This window comes from Boleophthalmus pectinirostris, unplaced genomic scaffold, assembly GCF_026225935.1.
Source record: "Boleophthalmus pectinirostris isolate CB_2022bp ecotype Guang Dong unplaced genomic scaffold, ASM2622593v1 HiC_scaffold_3, whole genome shotgun sequence".
Lineage (NCBI taxonomy): Eukaryota > Metazoa > Chordata > Actinopteri > Gobiiformes > Gobiidae > Boleophthalmus > Boleophthalmus pectinirostris.
This window is the reverse complement of record NW_026571299.1, coordinates 22,046,105-22,069,185: the sequence shown is the minus strand read 5'-3', so window position 1 is coordinate 22,069,185 and position 23,081 is coordinate 22,046,105. Positions and strand designations below refer to the sequence as shown.

Sequence of the window (23,081 nt, the reverse complement as noted above, 5' to 3'; positions counted from 1 at the left end):
TCTCTTTCTCTCTTCTCTCTCCCTTTTCCCCTCTCTCTCCTTCTCTCTCCTCCTCTCTCTCTCTCTCCTCCTCTCTCTCTCTCTCTCTCTCCTCTCTCCTCCCTTTTCCCCTCTCTCTCCCTTCTCTCTCCCTCCTCCTCTCTTTTTCCCTCTCTTCCTCTCTTTTCCCCTCTCTCTCCCTCTCTCCTCCTCCACTCTCTTCCTCTCTTTCTCTTCTCCTCTCTCCTCTCCCTCTCTTTTCCCCTCTCTCTCCCTCCTCTCTTTCCCCTCTCTCTCTCCACTCTTTCTCTCTTTTCCCCCCCTCTCCCCTCTTTTCTCCCCCCCCTCTCTCCCTTTCTCTCCCTCCTCCTCTCTTTCCCTCTCCCCCTCTCTTCTCTCTCTCGTTCACAGTAGTACGTGCTTCATATTTGCTAGTCTCCTCTCTCTCTCTCTCTCTTTCCTTCCCCCTCTCTCTCCCTCCCTCCTCCCCTCTGCGTGTCCGTTCTTTATTTGTCTGACTCTGTTGTGACGCCGCTGACCTGTTGTGAGCTGTTGTGTGCTGTTGTTGTGAGCTGTTGTTGCTGTTGTTGTGAGCTGTTGTGAGCTGTTGTGAGCTGTTGTGAGCTGTTGTGTCCAATCTGATGTGTTTATTTCAGAGACAAAGCACGCACAACTGTAGTCAAAGCTCACACTGGACTGAGGAGCAGTGGTGTTCAATAGAAAGTTGTGCGTTTGTTGCCTGATCAGACTCAGTGACGTGTTTGTGGGTCACATTCACTGGGCAATGACTGAACGAGAGAATATCACAGAGCGACGGAGGACAGGGGCGAGCGAGCAGTTTGACCTGAAAACTACTCTACTGAGAATGGAGAGAGAGAGATGAGAGAGAGAGAGAAAGAGATAGAGAGAGAAGAGAGATAGAGAGGAGAGAAGAGAGAGAGAGAGAGAGAGAGAGAAAGAGAGAGAGGGGGAAGGAGGGAAAGACCGAGAGAGAGACAGAGAGAGAGACAGAGAGACAGAGAGAGAGAGAGACAGGAAAAGACAGAGACAAAGAGAGAAAGACACAGAGAGAGATTGTGAGAGAGAGAGAGAGAGACAGAGAAAGAGAGAGACAGAGAGAGCGAGGGATGGGGGGGTCAGATGCAGGGGCCCGGGGCCACACAAACATGGCAGCATTTCCACTGGGCTCTTATCTCACACAAAAACAAACCAGACCAGAGTCTCCATCTAAACCAAAAGTCCACGAGAGGAGCAGGACGGAAATCAAACTGCAGACAGAGCACTTCCTGATGCACACAAACCACAAACACACACACACAATACAAAACACACAAACAATACACAACACACACACACAGACGAGAGGGGACACTCAAACACACACACAAACACAAACACACACACTCAAACATGATGACTATTAAATAAAGAAATGTGCCAACTCAAGTCGAACCAAACCAGGACTGTCTCTATACCAGGACTTGGACTAAACCAGGACTAAACCAGGACTGAACAATGGGGTAAACCATAGTTAACCTGGACACAACTTTCTGATGCTGGAGAGGACTCAATCAGGTCTAAACCAGGGCTAAACCAGGTCTAAACCAGGTCTAAACCAGAACTAAACCAGGTCTAAACCAGAACTAAACCAGGTCTAAACCAGGTCTAAATCAGGTCTAAATCAGAACTAAACCAAAACTAAACCAGGTCTAAACCAAAACTAAACCAGGTCTAAACCAAAACTAAACCAGGTCTAAACCAAAACTAAACCAGGTCTAAACCAGGTCTAAACCAGAACTAAACCAGAACTAAACCAGGTCTAAACCAGGTCTAAACCAGAACTAAACCAGGTCTAAACCAGAACTAAACCAGGTCTAAACCAGGTCTAAATCAGAACTAAACCAAAACTAAACCAGGTCTAAACCAAAACTAAACCAGGTCTAAACCAAAACTAAACCAGGTCTAAACCAGGTCTAAACCAGAACTAAACCAGGTCTAAACCAGAATTAAACCAGGTCTAAACCAGGTCTAAACCAAAACTAAACCAGGTCTAAACCAGGTCTAAACCAGAACTAAACCAGGTCTAAACCAGAATTAAACCAGGTCTAAACCAGAACTAAACTAGAACTAAACCAGGTCTAAACCAGGTCTAAACCAGGTCTGTACCTAATAAAGTGTCCGGTGTCTTTGGCCTCTCTCACTCATCTTTCATTAAAGTGTTTCCTCTCAAACCTTAAATCAATAAAAGTGTTTTCCCTGCAGCTGTCTCCTCTGCTCCTCTCCTCCATCACTCCCCAAACACAAAGAGCTCCAGAGCTCCCCAGGGGACCAGGACATCAGCTGTGCCCCAAAAAGCCTCCTCTCTGCCCCCATACCCCGCCGCCCGCCGCCCCCTCAGGACCTCTTCCAGCACGGCTCGGGGATTGAAGTAAAATATCTAACTGCAATTTTTCTGACAAGTATTGAGATAAGATTTGAGATTTATGTTTTAATAAAAGATTCTGTTTAAAGTTCACATTTTAAACACTTCCAGATAAAAAAAAAGAAATGTCAACTGACAGAATGAAAACACGATAAAACCAGAACTAAACCAGAACTACACTGGGACTACACCAGGACTAAACCGGGACTACACCGGGACTACACCGGGACTAAACCGGGACTAAACCAGGACTAAACCGGGACTACACCGGGACTAAACCAGGACTAAACCGGGACTACACCGGGACTACACCGGGACTAAAACAGGACTAAACTAGGACTAAACTAGGACTACACCGGGACTAAAATAGGACTGAACTAAGACTAAACTAGAACTAAAAAGAAATCTGAACTTTGTTGTTTGTGGAGGAAATTATGAGATTTGCATCCATTTATATTGCAATTTTGTTTTGATTCTGACTCATCTTGCAGCTCTATCCTCCAGAACCCCCTTCAGGACCTCCTCTAGGACCCTCTCCATGACCCCCTCCAAAATCCTCTCCAGGACCTCCTCCAGAACACCCTTCAGGACCCCTTTTAGAGCCTCCTCCAATACCAATCAACAGAGCACAAATGGTCCTCAAAATGGCCCCTTAATCAAGCTCCATTTCACAGTAGCAGAATGAGGAGGCAGGTGAGTGTGTGGTGAGCATCAGCACACAGCTCATGGACACAGGGACACAAAGAGCTTGTTTTACACAAACACAGTGTTAAACTCACCCAATTACACTCTGAATGTCGTCAGTACAAGTACACGACACACACTGGTGTTTTACATGCGCAGGAATATTCAATTGGATAATTGTATAAAAGACAAAGTGATGTGTTACTCATCACCTGCATGAGTCCACCAAAAGTGAAAGTTAAAGCCACACTTCGGAGCATCTCCATGGACACAGATGCCATACTGTGGAGGATCATAGTTATCAAGGAACAACATTTCCATGGACACAAACAAGTGGAGGCCCTCTACAGACCAATGAGAGTCAGATCTGTGGAGAAGTAACTCACTCACAGTAAGAACACGCTTTTTCAGAGCAATATAAACACCCAAAATGAAAAAAGAAAATGACACGTGTATAGTCATATCAGTCTGACCTTTTACAAACCACACACTCATATTTACTGTGAACAGGTGTATTCTTCTTGTTTTTATTAATCACTTATCAGAAAGTTCCACATCCGTCGAGCCCCGGCGTCAGGGTGTGAAAAATCAACAAAAATTTGACCTAAAACTTGGTCTGTCACTGAGAAACGCACATTGGTACAAATGACACTGGTGCTGTCACGATACAAACAATTAAAACTCCATTTCAATAAGAATAGACTCAATATCAATTCTGAAACCAACATGATAACAAAACACTTTCTTTAGACAATAAGAGATTTCCACATTAAATGGTAGTACTTTCTTTTCTATTCATATGTGTCTTATACAGTGGTCCAGTAGGTTCACAGTGGTCCATGTGCACTTTAAACCCAAACATTCAAAGTAATTAAATAGATGAAGTTGTGTATACTCAAAGTTTAGAAATAGTCCTTCTAACTTAATTATGTCAGGTTGCTGTAACATGTTCTTCTTTTTGAGTAATTTTAACTCATATGTTTTGATTAAAGTGAACTATTGTGGGCGTAAGCATAACTTAAAAACATAGATCAGGTACAATTTAGTAGAATTAAGTAGTTTAAAAATCATATGTAATATGTGTATTATCCACTATGTGTATTACCAGTGTTGGGAAGGTTACTTTCAAAATGTATTCCCCTACAGATTACAGATTACACACCCCAGAAGGTAGTTTGTAACGGAATCCATTATGTTACTTAATACTGAATACTTCGGATTACTTGGTTTGCTGTAGAAAAGCAAAGACAAGGATAACATAAGATGTTTTGTCTGCTAAAAGAAAATAAAAAGCCCAAACTTTACTTAACCAGATTAAAAATGTTATTGATAGAAGAGGAGGAGACACATCCACGCAGTATGATTTAGTCCTGTTAAATCCTGGTTTAGTCCTGGTTTAGACCTGGTTTAGATCTAGTTTAGATCTAGTTTAGATCTAGTTAGGTCTAGTTTAGACCTGGTTTTAGTCCTGGTTTTAGTCCTGATTTAGACCTGGTTTAGCTCTAGTTTAGACAGGGTTTAGTTTCCGGCAATGAGTGGAATTACCGAGGAGAAAGGGGGGGGGTAAGCCCAAAATGTGAAAACAGGAAAATACCGCTGTGTACTCTATTTATTTCAACAAAGTAACTGTAATCCTATTACCACTCACTGAAACTGTAACTGTAACTGAATACAGTTACTCATAATTTGTACTCTGATTACGCAACTCCGGTACATGTAATCTGTTACTCCCCAACACTGGTGTATACTATAATGTGTAATGTATGTAAATATGTATGTATGTCTTTTTAAACTATATACAGGTTATATAATATTGATTAGACTAGTAAAACCCCTGAATTTCACATAGGGGACTCGCGTTCAAATCCCCCTTCCCCAGTATGTATGTGTGTATACAATGTGTTTATATGTGTGTAGATACAGCTGGAAATACTGGACTGTGTGTGTACAAAAATCATGGATTACATATAAAACTGAAAATTAAATAAATGATACCAGTGGTTTGAAAACTCTACCTGCAAATATCTGAGCTGAGCTAAATGAGCACTTTAAATTCAGCTGTTATCAAAAGGTCCAAGCCATCCAACCTTTTAAACTCATCAACTTAAAATAAATGAGGCGATCGATTGCCTCAATTATTTTAAGTTCTGTTAACTTATTTGGGTTTACAGTGTGTGTATACTAGTCTATGTGGTCTTCTGCTTCATCATTACATCTACTACATCGTTCTAAAGACATTCAGGAAAGATTTACTTCAGTCTTGTCAATGAGATTTGTTTTAGTATTGATACTTGCTCAAAACAGTATCTAGTATTAGTATTGATTAGTGTCTGATTTTCAATACTTGTCTACAATCCTTGTCCACTTTTTACTAGTAATAATCAGTGTTGGGGAGTAACAGATTACATGTACCGGAGTTGCGTAATCAGAGTACAAATTATGAGTAACAGTTACAGTTGCTGTTTCAATGAGTGGTAATTGGATTACAGTTACTTTGTTGAAATAAATGGATTACACAGCGGTATTTTCCATTTTCACATTTTGGGCTATATCCCCCCTTTTTCTTTTTTTTTTTTTTTTTCGGTAATAACACTCATTGCCAGAAACTAAACCAGGTCTAAACTTAAACTAAACCAGGACTTAAACCAGGACTAAACCAGGTCTAAACTAGATCTAAAGGAATTAACAGGACTAAACCATGCTGCGTGGACATTTCTCCTCCTCTTCTATCAATAATATTTTTAATACGGTAAAGTAAAGTCTGGGGTTTTTATTTTCTTTTAGACAAAACATTTTATGTTACGATATCCTGGTCTTTGCTTCTCTACAGCAAATCAAGTAATCCAAAGTATTCAGATTACGTTACTCACTTTAAGTAATTTAATGGATTCTGTTACAATCTACATTTTGGGGTATGTAATCTGTAACCTGTAGGGGAATACATTTTAAAAGTAACACTCCCAACACTGGTAATAATGTAATACAATAATAATACTTTTTTTTAAGTAGCAGTAGTTATTTTTAGACACTTTGGACGACTCTACTCTCACCTTTGCCTATTACACTCACAACAATCCCTCATTATAACTGACTACATGTAATTATCAGGTATCAATACTCACACACACACAATGCCTGTCTGAGATGCAGGACTACATATTCAATATCAAAATACACATTCTTATGCATAGATTAACCATACTGATTAATGACAATGAAGAGTAGCCTAATAATTGCGTAAAATAAAGTGTATACATGTGGGAGCTGGCAAAAAACAGAGCAGTGAAAGTGATCTCCAAAAGTCACAATGCACAAAAGCATCATACCACATCACACTGCTGTCACGCCTTCCCATTTTAGCCAAGTACGTACTCCCCGTTTGCTCCAAGAGGCCATTTAAAACAATACTGCAATTATCTTAGCATTCCTCCAACTGGCTAAGCTTCAGCCTGCAGTGGAGGGTTTAGGTACCGTTTAACAAAGGCAATAAAGGAGAAAGCATCGAATCTTTTGTCATGCAACTCAGCAAGACGCACGGGCTACTGTAAAAGAGACGTGCGCGTTTTAATTGCACCAAAACAGAACCAAAAAAAAAAAAAAAAATGCGTTTCTTTCGCTGCACAATTCTCCTCGCACGTTTAAGCCACTGCCCTTGGAACCAGACGCGCCGTGAACTTGTCATGTGCAGATAGCGTGGCTTTATCAATACAGTTCCACCCAATTACGAAGCAAGGTGTTCAGGCTAGTCAGCGCAAAACGTGCTGCAACGCAATGAAAGAACAAGGGCCGTTTAGGGTTGACACGTGAAAGAAAGAACCAAAAAAACTCAAAGAATATTAAGATCAGCGAATGCGTTTGTCAAATCCCCAACCATTTTTTTTTTAAAGGATAGTGGAGCCAGGCTTACCTCAATGCCACCTTTACGCAGCAGTCGCCCGCGTTTGCCATTGTCGCTTCCTCTTCTTATAACCCAAAAAAGAACCAGAGCGGACGGGGAGAGGCGTGGAGGACAGAGCGGTAAAGCGGAGGCATGGAGCGGGCGTCAGGAGCAGCGAGACCCGGGGACGGTGCACCTCGCTCGGTCGGCTCCTGTCTGCTGCTGCTGCTGCTGCTTCTGCTGCTGCTTATCCTCCGCGTTGCTCGTAGGGTTGGTGGTGGTGGTAGACGCGGACATTTCTGGGTGAAGTTAGCCGTCACATATCGAGTCAAAGCGGGGTAGAGTCGCGAGGGCTTCCGCAGTTCATGTTGTAAACCGCTACATCCTGTTTTAATCCGGTGCGTAAAGAGCGCACGTCTGTACAGGCACACAACTGTACTGCTGTCTGTCTGCCGCTGATACCACACGAACACGCTGTGAATGAGACTGGGGCAGTGAAGGGCTCATGGTACGTTCACGGGACCTTGGAAAACTGAGCTGCTCAGACCTGGTGTGAGGAAAAATGCCAACTGATGAATTTGGAAAAGACGCGTAATTCTGGGTGTGAGTCTATGCGTTAATCTTGCGTAAAAAGATAAACAATTATTGATACTTAAATAAACTCGATTTCAATAGCTAGTGTGTTCTAATAAAAACAGTCTTTCTTTAGACAATAGAATGTGATTTTTAACATTAAATCATACTTTCTAATATTCCAGACGTCCCTGTGCTCCGGGGACAGTCCCAGTTTTGAGCCCTGTCCCAGCAGATTTATACAAAACCACTGAATCAGAGTCATGAAGGTTTGCAAATTAAAACACAGGTGAAGTGGAGGGTCGATCGAGGGCCACAGACTGGTGATCAGTACAGACAATAATTCATATCTGTGCATTTATAAGTGGTTGGAATGAGTCACATGACCTTTATTCATGCTTAGGTCTTCACCCAATTTGGTATTTTTGGTACAGGCCCATTTACCTGGAAGCCTGAGGGCCAAGAAAAAGTAGTTTGAGGGCCGTATTTGGGCCACAGGTCATAGTTTGGACATGCCTGATCTAAACCACAAAAAACAATATCTGGCTAAATGAAAATAACTTTTCATCTTGACAAGTACAATGATCTACCAGAGTATTTAATGTAATGTATTTCTTCATTCAAGCAACATTAGATTAGATTGGATTTTGTTTCTTATTTTAAGTGTAAGAAGTGTTTTGTTTTTTTCCTCATTTTAAGTGTAGCAAGATGTAGTTTCTGATTTTAAGTACAAAAAGCCTTGTTCCATTGGCAGATCATTGTACTTGTCAAGTGAAATTGACTCAAATTGTGATAAAACTCTCTTATTTCAAGTATTCTTAACTTTGCAATGTTTTAGTTTTTGCAGTGCAGGTTTAATCAAAAGAAACAGAAAATACACACCAAAATTCTTGTAGAGGTGCAACTGCAAGGAGCAGCCAGACAAAAGTGAAAAAATGCATAGCACACTCAGATGGCCGATGCATCAGTTTCACAGTGCGGGTTTAAATCAGGACTAAACTAAGATTAAACCAGGACTACATCAGGTCTAAACCAGGACTAAAACAGGATTACCACAACTTTTGACTAATCTGATCCTCCTCAACAGTAAAGAGGAGAATAAATTACCAAAATACAGAAATCTGTGTTTGCAAATGACCATAAAGCAGAAAAAAATAAAATAAAATAAAATAAAATGCAGCGACAGAAGTTCCTCAGATTATGACAGACACAAGAATGCACAATGTTACACTCTCTTTTCACAATTTTATTTATACCAAACATCCCAACCCGTAAATCTGGTAAACCTAGATACAACTCAAGATCAATCTACAGACAGGACAGGTTCATTTCTCTCAATTTCTGTTCAAATGAATATTTAGATTCAATACAAGACAGATTTTTGATACAGAACGGGAAGAACAGTAGTCAATTTCAGATATATAGGATAATATAAGATAAACTCTGTTTGTCTCACAGTAGGGACATAAAAGTTACAACGCAGAGTACAAGAACAACAGGTGAATAAACACTATTCAATACAAATAAATGACTAATAGCTTTTTAATCTAACCATTTAACCATAATATTAGAAATGACTTTGAAAAGAGTTGAGATACAAAAGGAGTGAAAAAATACAAATAAAAAGTACAATGTCAAATCTGAGGCTGTATGTAAGGTCAATCTGATAACAAACATCTATTGCCAGCGCCGCAGGTTTGTAGAATAATTCCACTGAAAACCTTAAATAAAACTGTAATAACATGTGGTAATAGTGGAACAAAGCATCTACACACACACTATCAACAGAGTAGAAATATCTTATACTACTATATAAGTACTTTGGTTCTTCTTTTTTTTTTTAATTAAAAGTTGCCTAAATGATGTAGATCCAGATTTAAAAAAAAATATATAAAAAAAATACAAGAATTTTAAAATGTAAATTAACTTGAATTTTGAAAATGCTTTAATCTCACATAACCAACCTTTGTATCATACATGGTTTGTGTATTTGTTCTCATTCACCCAAACATCACCAGTGTGCTGTGTATGACTTTATTTTAGACATTACTTACATACAGTATTATAGGCCTGGAAACAACATGGGAATAGAAAAGAAAGTAGTAACGTTTAACTCAAGTCATTTGGCATCCACAGCAAAAAGTGATGTGTTCAAATTGACTCTCACAGAATTGATTTGAACATTTTATCAGGGTTTATCTGTTCTAGAGTTAATTTAACATTTTTGGTTCCTGTTTAACCCTCAAATCAAGAGTTATATTCACGTTTTGAGAGTAAACAGATAACACTTTGTAGGGTTATCCTGATATCCTTGAGGTGTTTTGTTTTTACACTTTCATTTTGTTAATTTAAGTTGAAATTATGAACAAAACTGTTTCAAACTGGTCTTCACTCGCAGGACTTTGAAGTGGTGGGTGGAAGGTGCCATATTAACACTAAGGGAAGTTGAATTAACACTAAAAGAAGTTGAATTAACACCATAAGAAGCTGAATTAACACTAGGGGAAGTTGAATTAACACCAAAAGAAGCTGAATTAACACTAGGGGAAGTTGAATTAACACTGAAATAATTTAAATTAACCGTAAAACAATTACAATTAACACTAAAAGAAGTTGAATTAACACTAGGGGTAGCTGAATTAACACCCACGAACCCCCATTTAATTTTAGAATACTCTGAAATATTGACCCTGAAATTTGACCCCTCCAGTTTTTGCTGTGCGCCATGTTTGGGGGAAGTAAACGTTTTACAGTGGCTTTAAATCCCATAAAACCTTTCTTCCTTGAACGCACCATAATCTCTTTAAACTGACAGGCTGCGGCTCCACCACTATTCACACCCCCAGCTGTCAATCACCTCAGTCTGACCAATCCCAGCGCGTCTGTGCCTGTCTGGTCCCGCCCCTCCGGTCAGCCGCTCTAAACCCTCTCCAAACACAAACCTGGATCACTATTACGCACGGACCGTGGCATGGACAGACGCGCGCCTGTTCCCACGAGCGGAAAGGTGGGGCCCGCTAGCCTGCGGCACCTCGGGGTCAGAGGTCAGAGGCGCGTGCGGAGCTTATTATTGTTTTGGAGGGAAACGTGGAGGAGAGTACAGATGTGCAGCAGAAGCAGAACTCTCTTCACTTCCTCAAACGCTGAGTCAGGGTCAGAAAGAGGAACCACTGTCCCTGTGCGGAGTTTAGTGACACGTTTTATTCTCTGCTCGTCTATTCTGTGGTTTAAGGCAAAGTTCAGATCTGTTGTTTTCAGAGTCTTATATTTAATAAAACACATGTCTAGGCCTATATATTTAAAACTGCATTGTGAGTCTAAGTTCAAAAACCTGTACCAGATTTTTCCTAATTTATTTGAACAAAGTTTGTCTTGGCCCAGTACAGATATATTGTATAAGCAGCTCTACTTTGGACCACTGCAAACAGTTTTTAAAGATTCTACATTATAAATTATAGATACTTTTTAAACTACCTTTGGACACTACAGCTCGAGTATTACACATTTTTACATTGTGAAATATTCCAGGCAAACCAATACTCCAGAAAAGTGACTAAGTCAAGTCTCAAAAGCTCAATAAAATGGGTTGAACCTGACATGGTCTGCCATACTTTTTGTTTGTGTTTTTTTGTTGTTGTTGTTGTTAACTGTGACCCTAAGGGCCAATAATTGAAGGGTCTGCTCTTCCAGAAATATCGTGAAAAAAATTTTAATTTCCTGAAATCCTCACTGGGTTAGGTAAGCTGTCAATAAATGCATTCCAAATGCAAAGAACACATGTGGTAGCAACATTCAGTGAAAAAAATATTCCTGAAACACATTTCTACATGATTGTCATCTTTACCTCATTGGCAATCAACTATTCCCATGTGATGATTTCAGAATGTTGAGAGTACCCTAACATTCTATTGAGGTTCCGGGCCTGTTGACGGCCAACTAGTAATGAAATCATCACAGATCCATTGATTTTGGTTGGATTTTTATATTTTTTTCTGTGAAATGAGTTTACTGTTTGGAGAAAGGAATGGCATATTGGCTTATGTCATAACTTGGGTGAGCAGTTGATTTCCAGTGAGGTAAAGATGAAAATATTGGAAAAAAGTGAAAAAAAAAAAAAAAGTCTTTTTTTTTTTTTTTTTTTTTGCATTAAATTGAGCCAACATCATGTAGAAATTTGTTTCAGGAATTATTTTTTCACTGAATGTTGCTACCACATGTGTTCTTTGCATCTGGAATGCATTTACTGACAGCTTACCCAACCCAGTGAGGATTTCAGGAAATTTTCATTTTTCAAAATTTTCTATCAAAAAATGAAAGTCACATACACTAAACGGCCATAATTTCTTTTTCATGATATTTCCGAAAGAGCAGACCCTTTAATTATTGGTCCTTAGGGCCATATTTAACAAAACAAAACAAAAAAAAACACAAATAAAATGTATGGCAGACCATGTCAGGTTCAACCCATTTTTGAGACTTTGGCTCCTCGACTAGTCATAATACACTGTAAAATTGTGTAGGGAGCGGTTGCCCTGTTCTGAGTTTGAGTTATGTTTTATAAATTCACCGTTGATAAAACCTCTACAGAAATTCTGAAATAGTCTTTGTCAGGGTTAGGGTTAGATAAGACGTATCCCTCTCTTCTGGTTCATAGGTGAGTTATTATGAAACCCTGTGTACATTGCTTTACTCATAATCCCTTGCGCTTATGAGTAGCTTATGTTTTGTTTTGTGTGGAGGTCTGCGTCTCGAGGCAGAGCTGGATTCTCGACGTGATTATGAGACAAATCCATAAATCCACAGATGCATTGTGCCTGGTCCCAAGCACAGGCCTGTACTGCCCTGACGCTCACATTCACACTCACACTCACACACACACTCACACACCCCCACACACACTCACACACACACACTCACACTCAGACTTCTGCAATCACACAGAACAGGGAGGCGCTCAAGTGCTGTGTTGTTACTTAAGTCTTTGTTGATCTACTACTTAACATTATGTAACAGCAGCATATGCATTCCAAAGGCCAGAGTTTGTGTAGACACTTCTCTTTATTGCAGACTCGTGGCCCAGAGTAACAATAAATAAATACAACTGTAATAACATGTGGTCATAGTATATTAATATTACCATTTTAGAGTAAATCTGGTCAACCTGGATACAACTCAAGATCATTGTACAGACATTCAGGAAAGGTTAATTTCTCTTGATTCCTGCTCAAATGAGTATTTAGATTAAATACTATTTTATACTGATTTTTGATACAGAATAGGAAGAACAGTAGTCAATTTAAGATGTATAGCACATGTGGCAAGGCCAAGGCCCGCGTCCGGCCCTCCAAGCCATTTTATGTGGCCCACAAGAGGTTAAAAGGTATAATTTATTATTATGTTGTGGCTCTGTGCCGCTACTACATCTCCCACAATGCACCGCAGTTGTTCCCCATGAAGTGACTGCATCTTGCCACTTTTAACTTAAACCTTTAAATCAAATCCAATCCACTTTATTTCTACAGCACATTTCATAAACAAAACAGTTTCCCAAGTGCTGCACAATACAAATAAAACATATCCAACAGAAATGTAAAGTAACTCTACTAGTCCTCATTAAGACAATAAAAATCAATCAAATCAAATAAGAGCAAGTATACCAGTAAATGATAAAAATGTAAAAAACATAAAAATAAATAAATAATAAATAATGAAATGAAAAATCAAATACAGACTTTTACAGTTTTGTAACACACTGATAATACAGTTACAGTTTTAACTTTACAACCGGCTCTTTGATGACAAACATGATCCAAATGTGGCCCTTGGAGAAAATGAGTTTGACACACCTGATGTACAGGACCATATAAGATAAACTCTGTTTGTCTCACAGTGGGGACATAACAGTTACAATGCAGAGTACAATAACAACAGGTCTCCACCAAGGCTGGAGACTGAGAGGTACTGGAAAGGCATATGGGAGAGGGAGGCATCAAATAACACCGATGCACAGTGGCTGGTGGATCTGAGAGAAGACCACAGCAACCTCCCTGAACAGAATCCAGTCACCATCACAGTGGCAGACATCCAGGGAAGAGTCTCAGGTATGAAAACTGGACCGCACCGGGCCCTGACATGATCCATGCGTACTGGCTAAAGAAGCTCACTGCCCTCCACGAGCGCCTGGCAGCACAAATGAACCAGCTGCTAAGGGATGGGACTCACCCTGAATGGTTAACCCAAGGGCGTACGATCCTGATCCTAAAGGATCCCTCAAAGGGTGCAGTCCCATCCAATAACCTGTCTCTCCACAACATGGAAGCTCATGTCAGGCATCATTGCGGCTAAGATAAGTGGGCACATGAATCAATACATGAGCGCAGCACAGAAGGGTATCGGCAAAAACACCAGGGGAGCCAAACACCAACTCCTGGTTGACCGAACAGTCGCCCGCGACTGCAGAACCCGTAAGACCAACCTGTGCACTGCCTGGATTGATTACAAGAAAGCCTATGACTCAATGCCACACACATGGATCACTGAGTGCTTGAAGCTGTACAATATCAACAGGACTCTAAGGGCGTTCATTGCGAACTCGATGCGGTTGTGGAAAACCACCCTTGAAGCCAAGGGTATATATGTATTTGCATATATTTGCATTGCACTAGCACTTTGGTTCCTGAAACCTGGGATTCAACTAATTGCCTTGGTTTGATTAATCTTTGTTTTTTGCATTACTAATATTGTTTTTATGTGATTTGATTTAGTTGTGTCCCAGATTTTAGCTCCAAATTGTTGTGATTGAATATGTACTTTTTTAAATGTGTAAAATTAGCTCTTTTAATGTTAATTAAAATAAAGAATTGTTGTTGTTTTTTTCCACTATTTACTGCTTTTGTCCTATATTTTAGCCAGACTTACCTAAATAAATAGATAAATAAATGAAAGTGAGAATCTCCTTTATAGACAGCCCCCCTCTGCTACATGAAGATGCTTTAATCTCACATAACCAGCCTTTGTATCATACATGGTTTGTGTGCTCGTTCTCATTCACCCAAACGTCACCAGTGTGTTGTGTATGACTGTATTTTAGACATTACTTACATATTATAGGCCTGGAAACAACGTGGGAATAGCGTAATGTTTAACTTAAGTCACTTGGCATCCACAGCAAAAAGTGGAGTGTTAAAATTGACTCTCACAGAATTGATTTGAACATTTTCTCACGGTTTATATGAGTCCAATCTCTTCTAGAGTTAATTTAACATTTTTGGAAATGTTAAGTAAAACTGGACCAAAGTTCCTGTTTAACCCTGAAATCAAGAGTTACAGTATTTTCCGCACTATTAGGCGCTCTGTATTATAAGGCACACTGTCATTAAATGGTCTATTTTCGAACTTTTTTCACAAATAAACTGCACTGGACTTTAAAGGAAACACAACAGTTGGATGGGTCAGTGGTTTTGTTTGTTTGTCGCATTCACAGTGACTCTGGGCTTTGTTCAGTTGTGGCGTGTAGGGAGGGTGCTGCCTGGGACCGCTGGATTGTCGGCGTGTTCGCAGTGACTCACTTGTTCAGTTGTGTCTAGAAGTGGAACATTGCACTCACTTTTTCGGTTCGTTCCTCCATTCCGTTCCTCGTCGGCGTGGAGTGATGAGTGTGTCTGTGGGTGTGTCTGTGTGTGTGTTTCGCTGTGCGGTCACTGTCTGCTCCGTGTGTGTTTGTGTGTTCTGTGGGTGGTGCGGCTTTGTAGTTTACTGAAGTCGTGCTGGGACACTCGAGTGGATTCGTGTATGGGGCGCTCTGGATTGTGGAGGGCACAGTCGTTTTTTGATGGGGTTGGAGGCTCTACATCATGGGCACAGAAGTTGAAAGGGCGTCCTGCTGGAAATATCTGGGTCTGCACATGACCGACAGCCTAACTTGGTCCACTAATGCAGCTAGTATTGTTAAGAAGGCCCACCCGCGTCTGTATTTTTTGAGGAGACTCAAGGCTGCTGGACTAGTTCTCCCTGCTCTCATGTCTTTTTATCGATGTGGAGTGGAGAGTGTGTTGACCCAGTCCATCACAGTGTGGTACGGCCACTGCTCAGCCCAGGACAGGAAAGTTCTACAACGCGTGGTCAGAACAGCAGAGAAGATCACTGGATGTGACTTTACACCCATCAGTGACATTTATGAGGAGCGTTGCAGAAGACTGGTCATGATGGGACCATGGGGGACCCCTCGCACCCCCCTCACCACCTGTTTGTTCCTCTGCCCTCTGGGAGGAGACTGAAGAGCATTAAAGCCAGAACATCTCGGCTGAAGTTCAGCTTCTTTCCTGAGGCTGTCAGATTTTTGAACAGTGAATACTGACTTCCTGCTTGGGCTGCCTCTCTATCTTGCCACGTTTTACTTGTACTTGTCCTTGGGAAATGCTAAATGTTGTTGTTTTGATGTATTTACTTTTTAATATTACTTACCGTTCTGTCATATGTTCTCTCATACTTGAATGACAAATAAAGAACCTTATACCTTATACCTTAAGAGCATGCCTAATAGCCTGGAAAATACTGTATATTCAAAACAAACAATATAAAAGAAACATAAACATTTGTGCATTTAACTCAAGATTTCTCCACTTCTTCTGCTGTTGTGACTCTTTGACCAATCAGCTCGGAGTATCTGAACATCCTGTTAGGTCCTGAGCTAGAAATCCATTCAGAGTGACACATATAAACCCGGGATAGGTCAGGTTAGACTAAATAACACCGAGGCTAAACCAGAAACAGCCTCGGTGCCAAATAAATGTATCACTGGTTCCTGCGTGTTCATGGATCAGGTCATGTGCATCAGAAGTGGAGTTACTGTAGCTCCTCCCTCAGACAGACAATTTTTTTTTTTGTCATTTCTACAGGACCACAGAGGGATGAAGTGTTCAAGATTCAAGGATTTATTGTCATTGTAAAACATGTACACAGCTGAGGTACTTATAGCGTAACACAACATGACAAAGGCAGAGGGAGCTGCACATGAGTTTGTTGTCCTCTGGAGTGTCTGCTTCACGTACACACTTGTACAGTCCCTGACAAAAATCTTGTCTCTTATCCATTTTGTAGAAACAAAAGCTTATAACCTGACTTTAAATTAATTGATTGGTTTTAGAAATGTCTCATATGAAAGCTAAAACCCTCCCAAATTATGCTCAATAAACTAAAATAAATTTGCTTCACTGAAGAAAGATTGATCATTTAATGAACACAGAAAGGTCAGATTTTGGCAAGACAAAAGTCTTGTCGCCTACAGAAAATTGAACAAATAATTTACTTCAAATACAAAAATATGTTGTATAACGTCAGTGAATGAAGTAGTGGTGCTGTGAGATCCACATTTAATATCTTGTATGACTTCCATGAGCTTGAAGGACTGCATCCATGCGGTTCGACAATAATTCATACAATTTGTTGATGAAGTCATCAGGAATAGCAAAGAAAGCGTCTTACATGCCTCCCAGAGTTCATCAAGATTCTTTGGTTTTGCCTTCCATGCTTCCTCTTTCATTCTACCCCAGACATGCTCAATGATGTTCATGTCTGGCGACTGGGCTGGCCAGTCCTGGAGTGTAATGTAATGCAATGTAAGAGGTAGCTAATACTTCTTGATATTTTAGGCTATTGATATTTGCCTTCCACCCTGCAAATGTCTCGCACAGCCCCATACTGGATGTAACACCAGACCATGATTTTTCCGCCACCAAACTTAACTGTTTTCTGGGTGAATCTTGGATCCATGGGGGCTCCAGTAGGTCTCCTGCAATATTTGCGGCGGCTGTGATGTATTTCAACCGAGGATTCATCTGAGAAATCCACATTCTGCCACTTTTCCAGTGTCCATCCTTTTATCAGGCTGTGGGCCTTGGCAAATGCCACACGGTTTTTTAATTGCCTTTTGTTTAGTGCTGGTTTCTGTGCACTGATTCGACCATGGAGGCCATTTCGAGACAGAATTCTACAAACTGTTCTGGTTGACACAGGGACTTGAGGTGACCAGGCCTGGTGGAGTCTGCTGCAGTGGAAAAGGGGCTGGCCTTGGATTTTCAAATCAACAAACGGTCCTCCCGAGCAGTTGTCTTGTGGGGTCTGCCGGACCTGGGCTTGTCAAAAATATCTCCAGTCATTTCAGATCTTTTTCTTATTCTTGTACCTGACACTGAGACACATTGACGGTGTCAGCCACCTCAGCAGTGGATCTGGTCTTCAGTCTCTTGATAATTAACGCTTTGGTCTCAGGGTGGATCTTAGGCATGTTGTCAGAGGTAAAGTTGCAGTTGATGTGAAGGTCTGGTGTGCTGGGGTTCTTTTTATACACACCCACTAATTGACTGATCAGTAACTGATCATAGGTGAGGCTGTAATCTAGGATTGGGTGCATCATATGACAAGGAGACAAGACTTTTGTCTTGCCAAAATCTGACCTTTCTGTGTTCATTAAATGATCAATCTTTCTTCAGTGAAGCAAATTTATTTTAGTATATTGAGCATAATTTGGGAGGGTTTTAGCTTTCATATGAGACATTTCTAAAACCAATCGATTAATTTAAAGTCAGGTTATAAGCTTTTGTTTCTACAAAATGGATAAGAGACAAGACTTTTGTCAGGGACTGTATTTCTGTCCAACACAGAAAAGACTCAGATGTTCTCTGGGTTTAGAACCATAGACTGTTCTACATAAAGACGTGGGGAGTGTGACGTCACCCACAGCGTTCACCTTCCAAATGATGCTCCAGGCCAACAGTAACGGGGCCAGTTTGGAGTCGAGTTCCATATTAGGAATGGGAATTGATTTATAAAGCACCAGGATCATATGTCGCGGGTTAATACAAACATTTAAGACTAAAATGATGAGGTTCACATCAGCAGCTATAGAGAGAAGGTGATGTTTTTGTTCAGTACAAAGTGAAAGTGAGTCGATGGAGCCAGAATCACGTTCATGCTCATTTCCTATTTGCTACAAGGTGGCTAGCAGGTTAGTTATGTACTTTTATATATTGAGTCTGGATTAAACTAATTTTCTCTTGTACCTGGATGAGTGAGACGAAGAGTTGTTGTGGACAGGACAGACTCAGAGCGACTGAGCAGGAATGGCCTGGTCCACTTCTTTTTTTAAATGTAAAATTTTTCCCAAAATAAACTAAGTGACCAAGTGCAAAAAGTGCAAGTGTGGCTAAGCACTGAGGAGGATTAAGGAGCAGCTCGGTGCCTTATATATAAACAATGTGCAAATCATCCAATGAAAATAAACATAACTAAATAAAAATAAGAGCCAAATACCTAAACCCTAAAACCCATCCATCCATCCATTTTCTCCCACTTATCTGGGGCTGGGTCGCAGGGCAGTAGTCTACGCAGGGACTCCCAGACTTCCTTCACCCCAGACACTTCCTCCAGCTCCTCCGGGGGAACCCAAGGTGTTCCCAGGTCAACCCAGAGACATAGTCCCTCCAGCGTGTCCTGGGTCCTCCTGGGTCCCGAGGGAGGCGCCCAGGAGGCATCCGAAACAGATGCCCGAGTCACCTCAACTGGCTCCTCTCGACATGGAGAAGCAGCAGCTCTACTCCAAGCTCCTCCCGTGTGACTGAGGTCCTCACCCTATCACTAAGGGAGCGCCCAGACACCCTGTAGAGGAAACTCATTTCGAGCGATTGTATCCGCGATCTCGTCCTTTCGGTCATTACCCAGAGCTCATGACCATAGGTGAAAGTAGGAACGAAGACTGACCGGTAAATCAAGAGCTTCACCTTTCGGCTCAGCTCCCTCTTCACCACAACGGTCAGATACAGCGACTGCATCATTGCCGACGTTGCACTGATCCACCTGTCAATCTCACATTCCGTCCTCCCCTCACTCGTGAACAGACCCCGAGATACTTGAACTCCTCCACTTGAGGCAAGGACTCTAAACCCTAAAACCAAAAACATATTCAGATATTCAGATATAACCTCAGCCTGTCCCTGTCACAGCACAACAGCACACTGTCACACAGGACCTGAATATAGAGTCTGAGACACACTGATGACTAAAATAGAAATCCTTTATTCTTACAACAGGGACCCAGTGTGTTTGGATCTGTGACGTCTGATTATATAAATATTAAAATTAAAATCTAACTCTGCTCCAAACACACACACATGCACACACACACACACACACACACACACTAACACACACACTCACACACACACACACACGCACACACACACTATAGTATATGGACATTAAAAGTGAGTCCCCATTTGCTGTTTAACTGTGGAATTTTGGACATGGCAGTGCAGCAGCAGAACGTGTTTCCTCTGCACAGAACATCTACATGATTATGAATACAGTGGTTATAATTCCTGGTTTGTGATTGGTGCATTGATTTCCTAGTTGTGAATTGCAGCCAATCACAGGCCTGGGTTTGTGCAGAATGAGGGATTATGTTCAAAGGCACATTTGGAATGGGAAAGATGGATTAGAGACAGTGAAGGCACACACACACACACACGAGGGACATGAGAGACCGTGACACATGAGGGACATGATCCACTGTCACACATGAGGAACATCATAGACCATTACACACTCGCGGGTTTGACATTTACTCCATTTCATCTATTCAAATAACTTTAGATTTACGCTCTGTTGAAAATCTCCATGTGCTTCAAAAGATTCACTTTATTTTCTATGGAAAATGTGTTTCATGTTTAATGTGCATCCAAGACCAAAGACTATGGGCCGTGGTCCTGGTTTCATCTTGGTTTGGTCCTGGTTTGGTCCTGGCCTAGTCTTGATGGAGACTTAGTTTAGTCCTGGTTTGTGTGTGAACGCTGCTCATGTGAAGGATTCCAGTTGCTACTGCTATTACTAATGCTACTATTACTACTACTACTACTACTACTACTACTACTACTACTACTATTACTACTAATGCTGCTACATAATTAATCGTTGCATTTATATAGTGCCTTTCAAGATACCCAAAGCGCTTTACAGTTCATTCTTCATTCACTCCACACTCAATGGTGGTAAACTACTATTGTAGCCACAACTGCCCTGGGGCAGACTGATGGGAGCAAGGCTGTCAATCTGCTCCAAAGGCCCCTACAACCACCACCATCACTCACTCACACGCCACTTTCATACTAGGTAATGTGGGTGAAGTGTCTTCCCTAAGGACATAACGACAGTTTTTGCCACTGTCGCCCCCTGTGGCTCCTGGAATTCCCAGTGTCTCAGTCCAAGTTCTGACCAGACCCAGACCTGCTGAGCCTCTGACATCTGACGGAATCAGACTTTGACAAGCCGGTATGGCCACAGTACTACTACTACTACTACTACTATTGCTACTACTACTACTACTACTACTACTGCTACTACTACTACTACTAATGCTACTACTACTACTATTACTAATGCCACTGTTGTTAATGTTGTTGTTGTTGTTCTTTTTGTTCCACTCATGCTTAAGATCAAATTCCAGGCGGCGATGGAGAAAGCTCCTCCTCGATTAACGACATAAATGTTAATCTTCTCGGATCCTTCTGAGACATTTCCTCAGAGCTCAGGGTTTAAAGCTGCTCACATACACATGCAGTAATAATCCTACACACATCGAAGTACCACCATAGCTAATGACATAACAGTATAAAGTATAAAGTATAAAACCCGCTCTGGGAAATACTGCTTTGCACACTGCCCCTTTAAAGCTCTGCATTATTTGTAGCTGCGTTGGAATGTTGTTTCCTCCTCAAAAACAGACCCAGAGTTGTGTTTTATTTCATTCACACATGTTTAAGTAATCCTTTATAATTAATCTGTCTACATCTCCAAAACTCAAAATACTCTTCCACCTTGTGATGTCATCAAGTGGTAGTTTTAAAGGTAACAGCTATTTTTAGCTTCTTTTGAACTGATTCACTGTAGCCTTACTTGACAGAATAATCATAAATTGCGATTGCCAGAGGAAGTGAAATATCTTCTGATGTCCCAGAGAGTGGAGAAAGTTCAAGAAGGATCAAACAATTGTTGCAGTTTCAAGGTTTGGCAATTCCAGGGCTGCAATTTTTCCAAATATGTCAAGTGAAGGTGTATGGAGCACTACCTGTATTATCACATGACATCATCAGGTGGAACAGGAGTGTTTTCTATTTGAAAGAGGGACTCATGAAACATGTGAACATGTGAATGAAACAAAACACAACTGCAGGTGTGTTTGTGATGAGGAGACAACAACACTATGACACGTCAAAAGTTTACAGGCCCTTCCTGACACTGTGGCGTGTGTGTGTGTGTGTGTGTGTGTGTGCGTGCGTGCGTGTGCGTGCGTGTATGTGTGTGTGTGTGTGTGTGTGTGTGTGTCTGTGTGTGTCTGTGTATGTGTGTGTGTGTGTGTGTGTGAATGGGTGAGTGGTTCTTTGTTGTAAAGTGCTTTAAGTGCCTTGAAGTTGGAAAAGCGCTATAGAAAAATGTGACCATTTACCATGTTGCTGCCTCCAGGAAGAACAGCTGAAAGCTCATGGAGGCCAATTCAATCAATTCAAATACTGTCCCACTTTAACTGTATGTTTTTAACTGTATGTTTGAATAGTATTATAGTGTGTTTATGTTGTTAGAATAAATAATAATAATAATAATAATAATAATAATAATAATAATAATAATAATAATAATAATAATAATAATAATTATATTATTATTATTATTATTATTATTATTATTATTATTAATGACTAATCTGGACCTTGGGTAAAAATACATCAATTTACACAATGACTGATTGACAGAAAACTTTTATTTACAACATAACATGTTCATCACATGTCCTCGCCTCCTTTGCTTCTTCGTGTACTTGTTTATTTAATGTTTTTTGTTGGCTGGTGGTAGGTTGGACCCACCATCATTTCTGGGTTGTAGTACATGGTCTGAAAGGGAGCTGTGGGAACTGTTGTTGGGTTGGTATATCCAGTCATTTGTGGGACTGTTAGATAATAATCCGGTGGTACCATCATCGCACGGTAGTTCCATAAAGGCTGAGCGGGACCTGCTGGAGCTGTGGGGTGGGTATAAGCTGCAGGTGATGTTGTGTTGCTTTTCCGTTTCCTCCGCCCAAAGTTATCAATGGGGGACCACCCTGGGAACTTGGCCTCGTGCTCCCTCTTAGCCACTCTTGCCTGCTCGAAATATGGGGCTTGTTCATTGTCTGAGAGCCTTGTCCATCTCGCCCCGGCAATTCTGTTCACCTCCGCCGAATTAGTGATATTAAATTGTTGCATAATAAGTTCCCTCTGCTCAGCCTTGTACAACATGAAGGCGTTAGGAGGTTTTTTGATGTAAGGCTTCTTGTCTCGATTGACTGCTGCTTGGGCTGTATTATTGGCAGTTCCTATTGGTCCGGTTATCTGGAACATTTTTCTCCCATTGATTATAACTGGACAAAGATTTGAGGGTCTGACAATTGCACATGGCATTTGTGGATTTGCCGTGTGTGCAGATGGTCCAGGCACTTGCTGGTACTGGCTCCAGTTTGGT

The 23,081-nt window shown here is 40.9% G+C and overlaps 1 protein-coding gene across 4 annotated transcripts in view; it reads right to left on the bottom strand.

Moving 5' to 3' along the window:
* Positions 1-7,421, bottom strand: part of kif21b (kinesin family member 21B) — a 126,253-nt gene extending 118,832 nt beyond the window's left edge. For all 4 annotated transcript variants that reach the window (XM_055161027.1, XM_055161029.1, XM_055161028.1 and 1 more), the window contains exon 1: positions 6,993-7,421. In XM_055161027.1, the coding sequence (XP_055017002.1) occupies positions 6,993-7,033 (41 nt within the window). In that variant the 5' untranslated portion in view covers positions 7,034-7,421. The remainder of the gene's footprint in view (positions 1-6,992) is intronic.
* Positions 7,422-23,081: the final 15,660 nt, after the last annotated feature.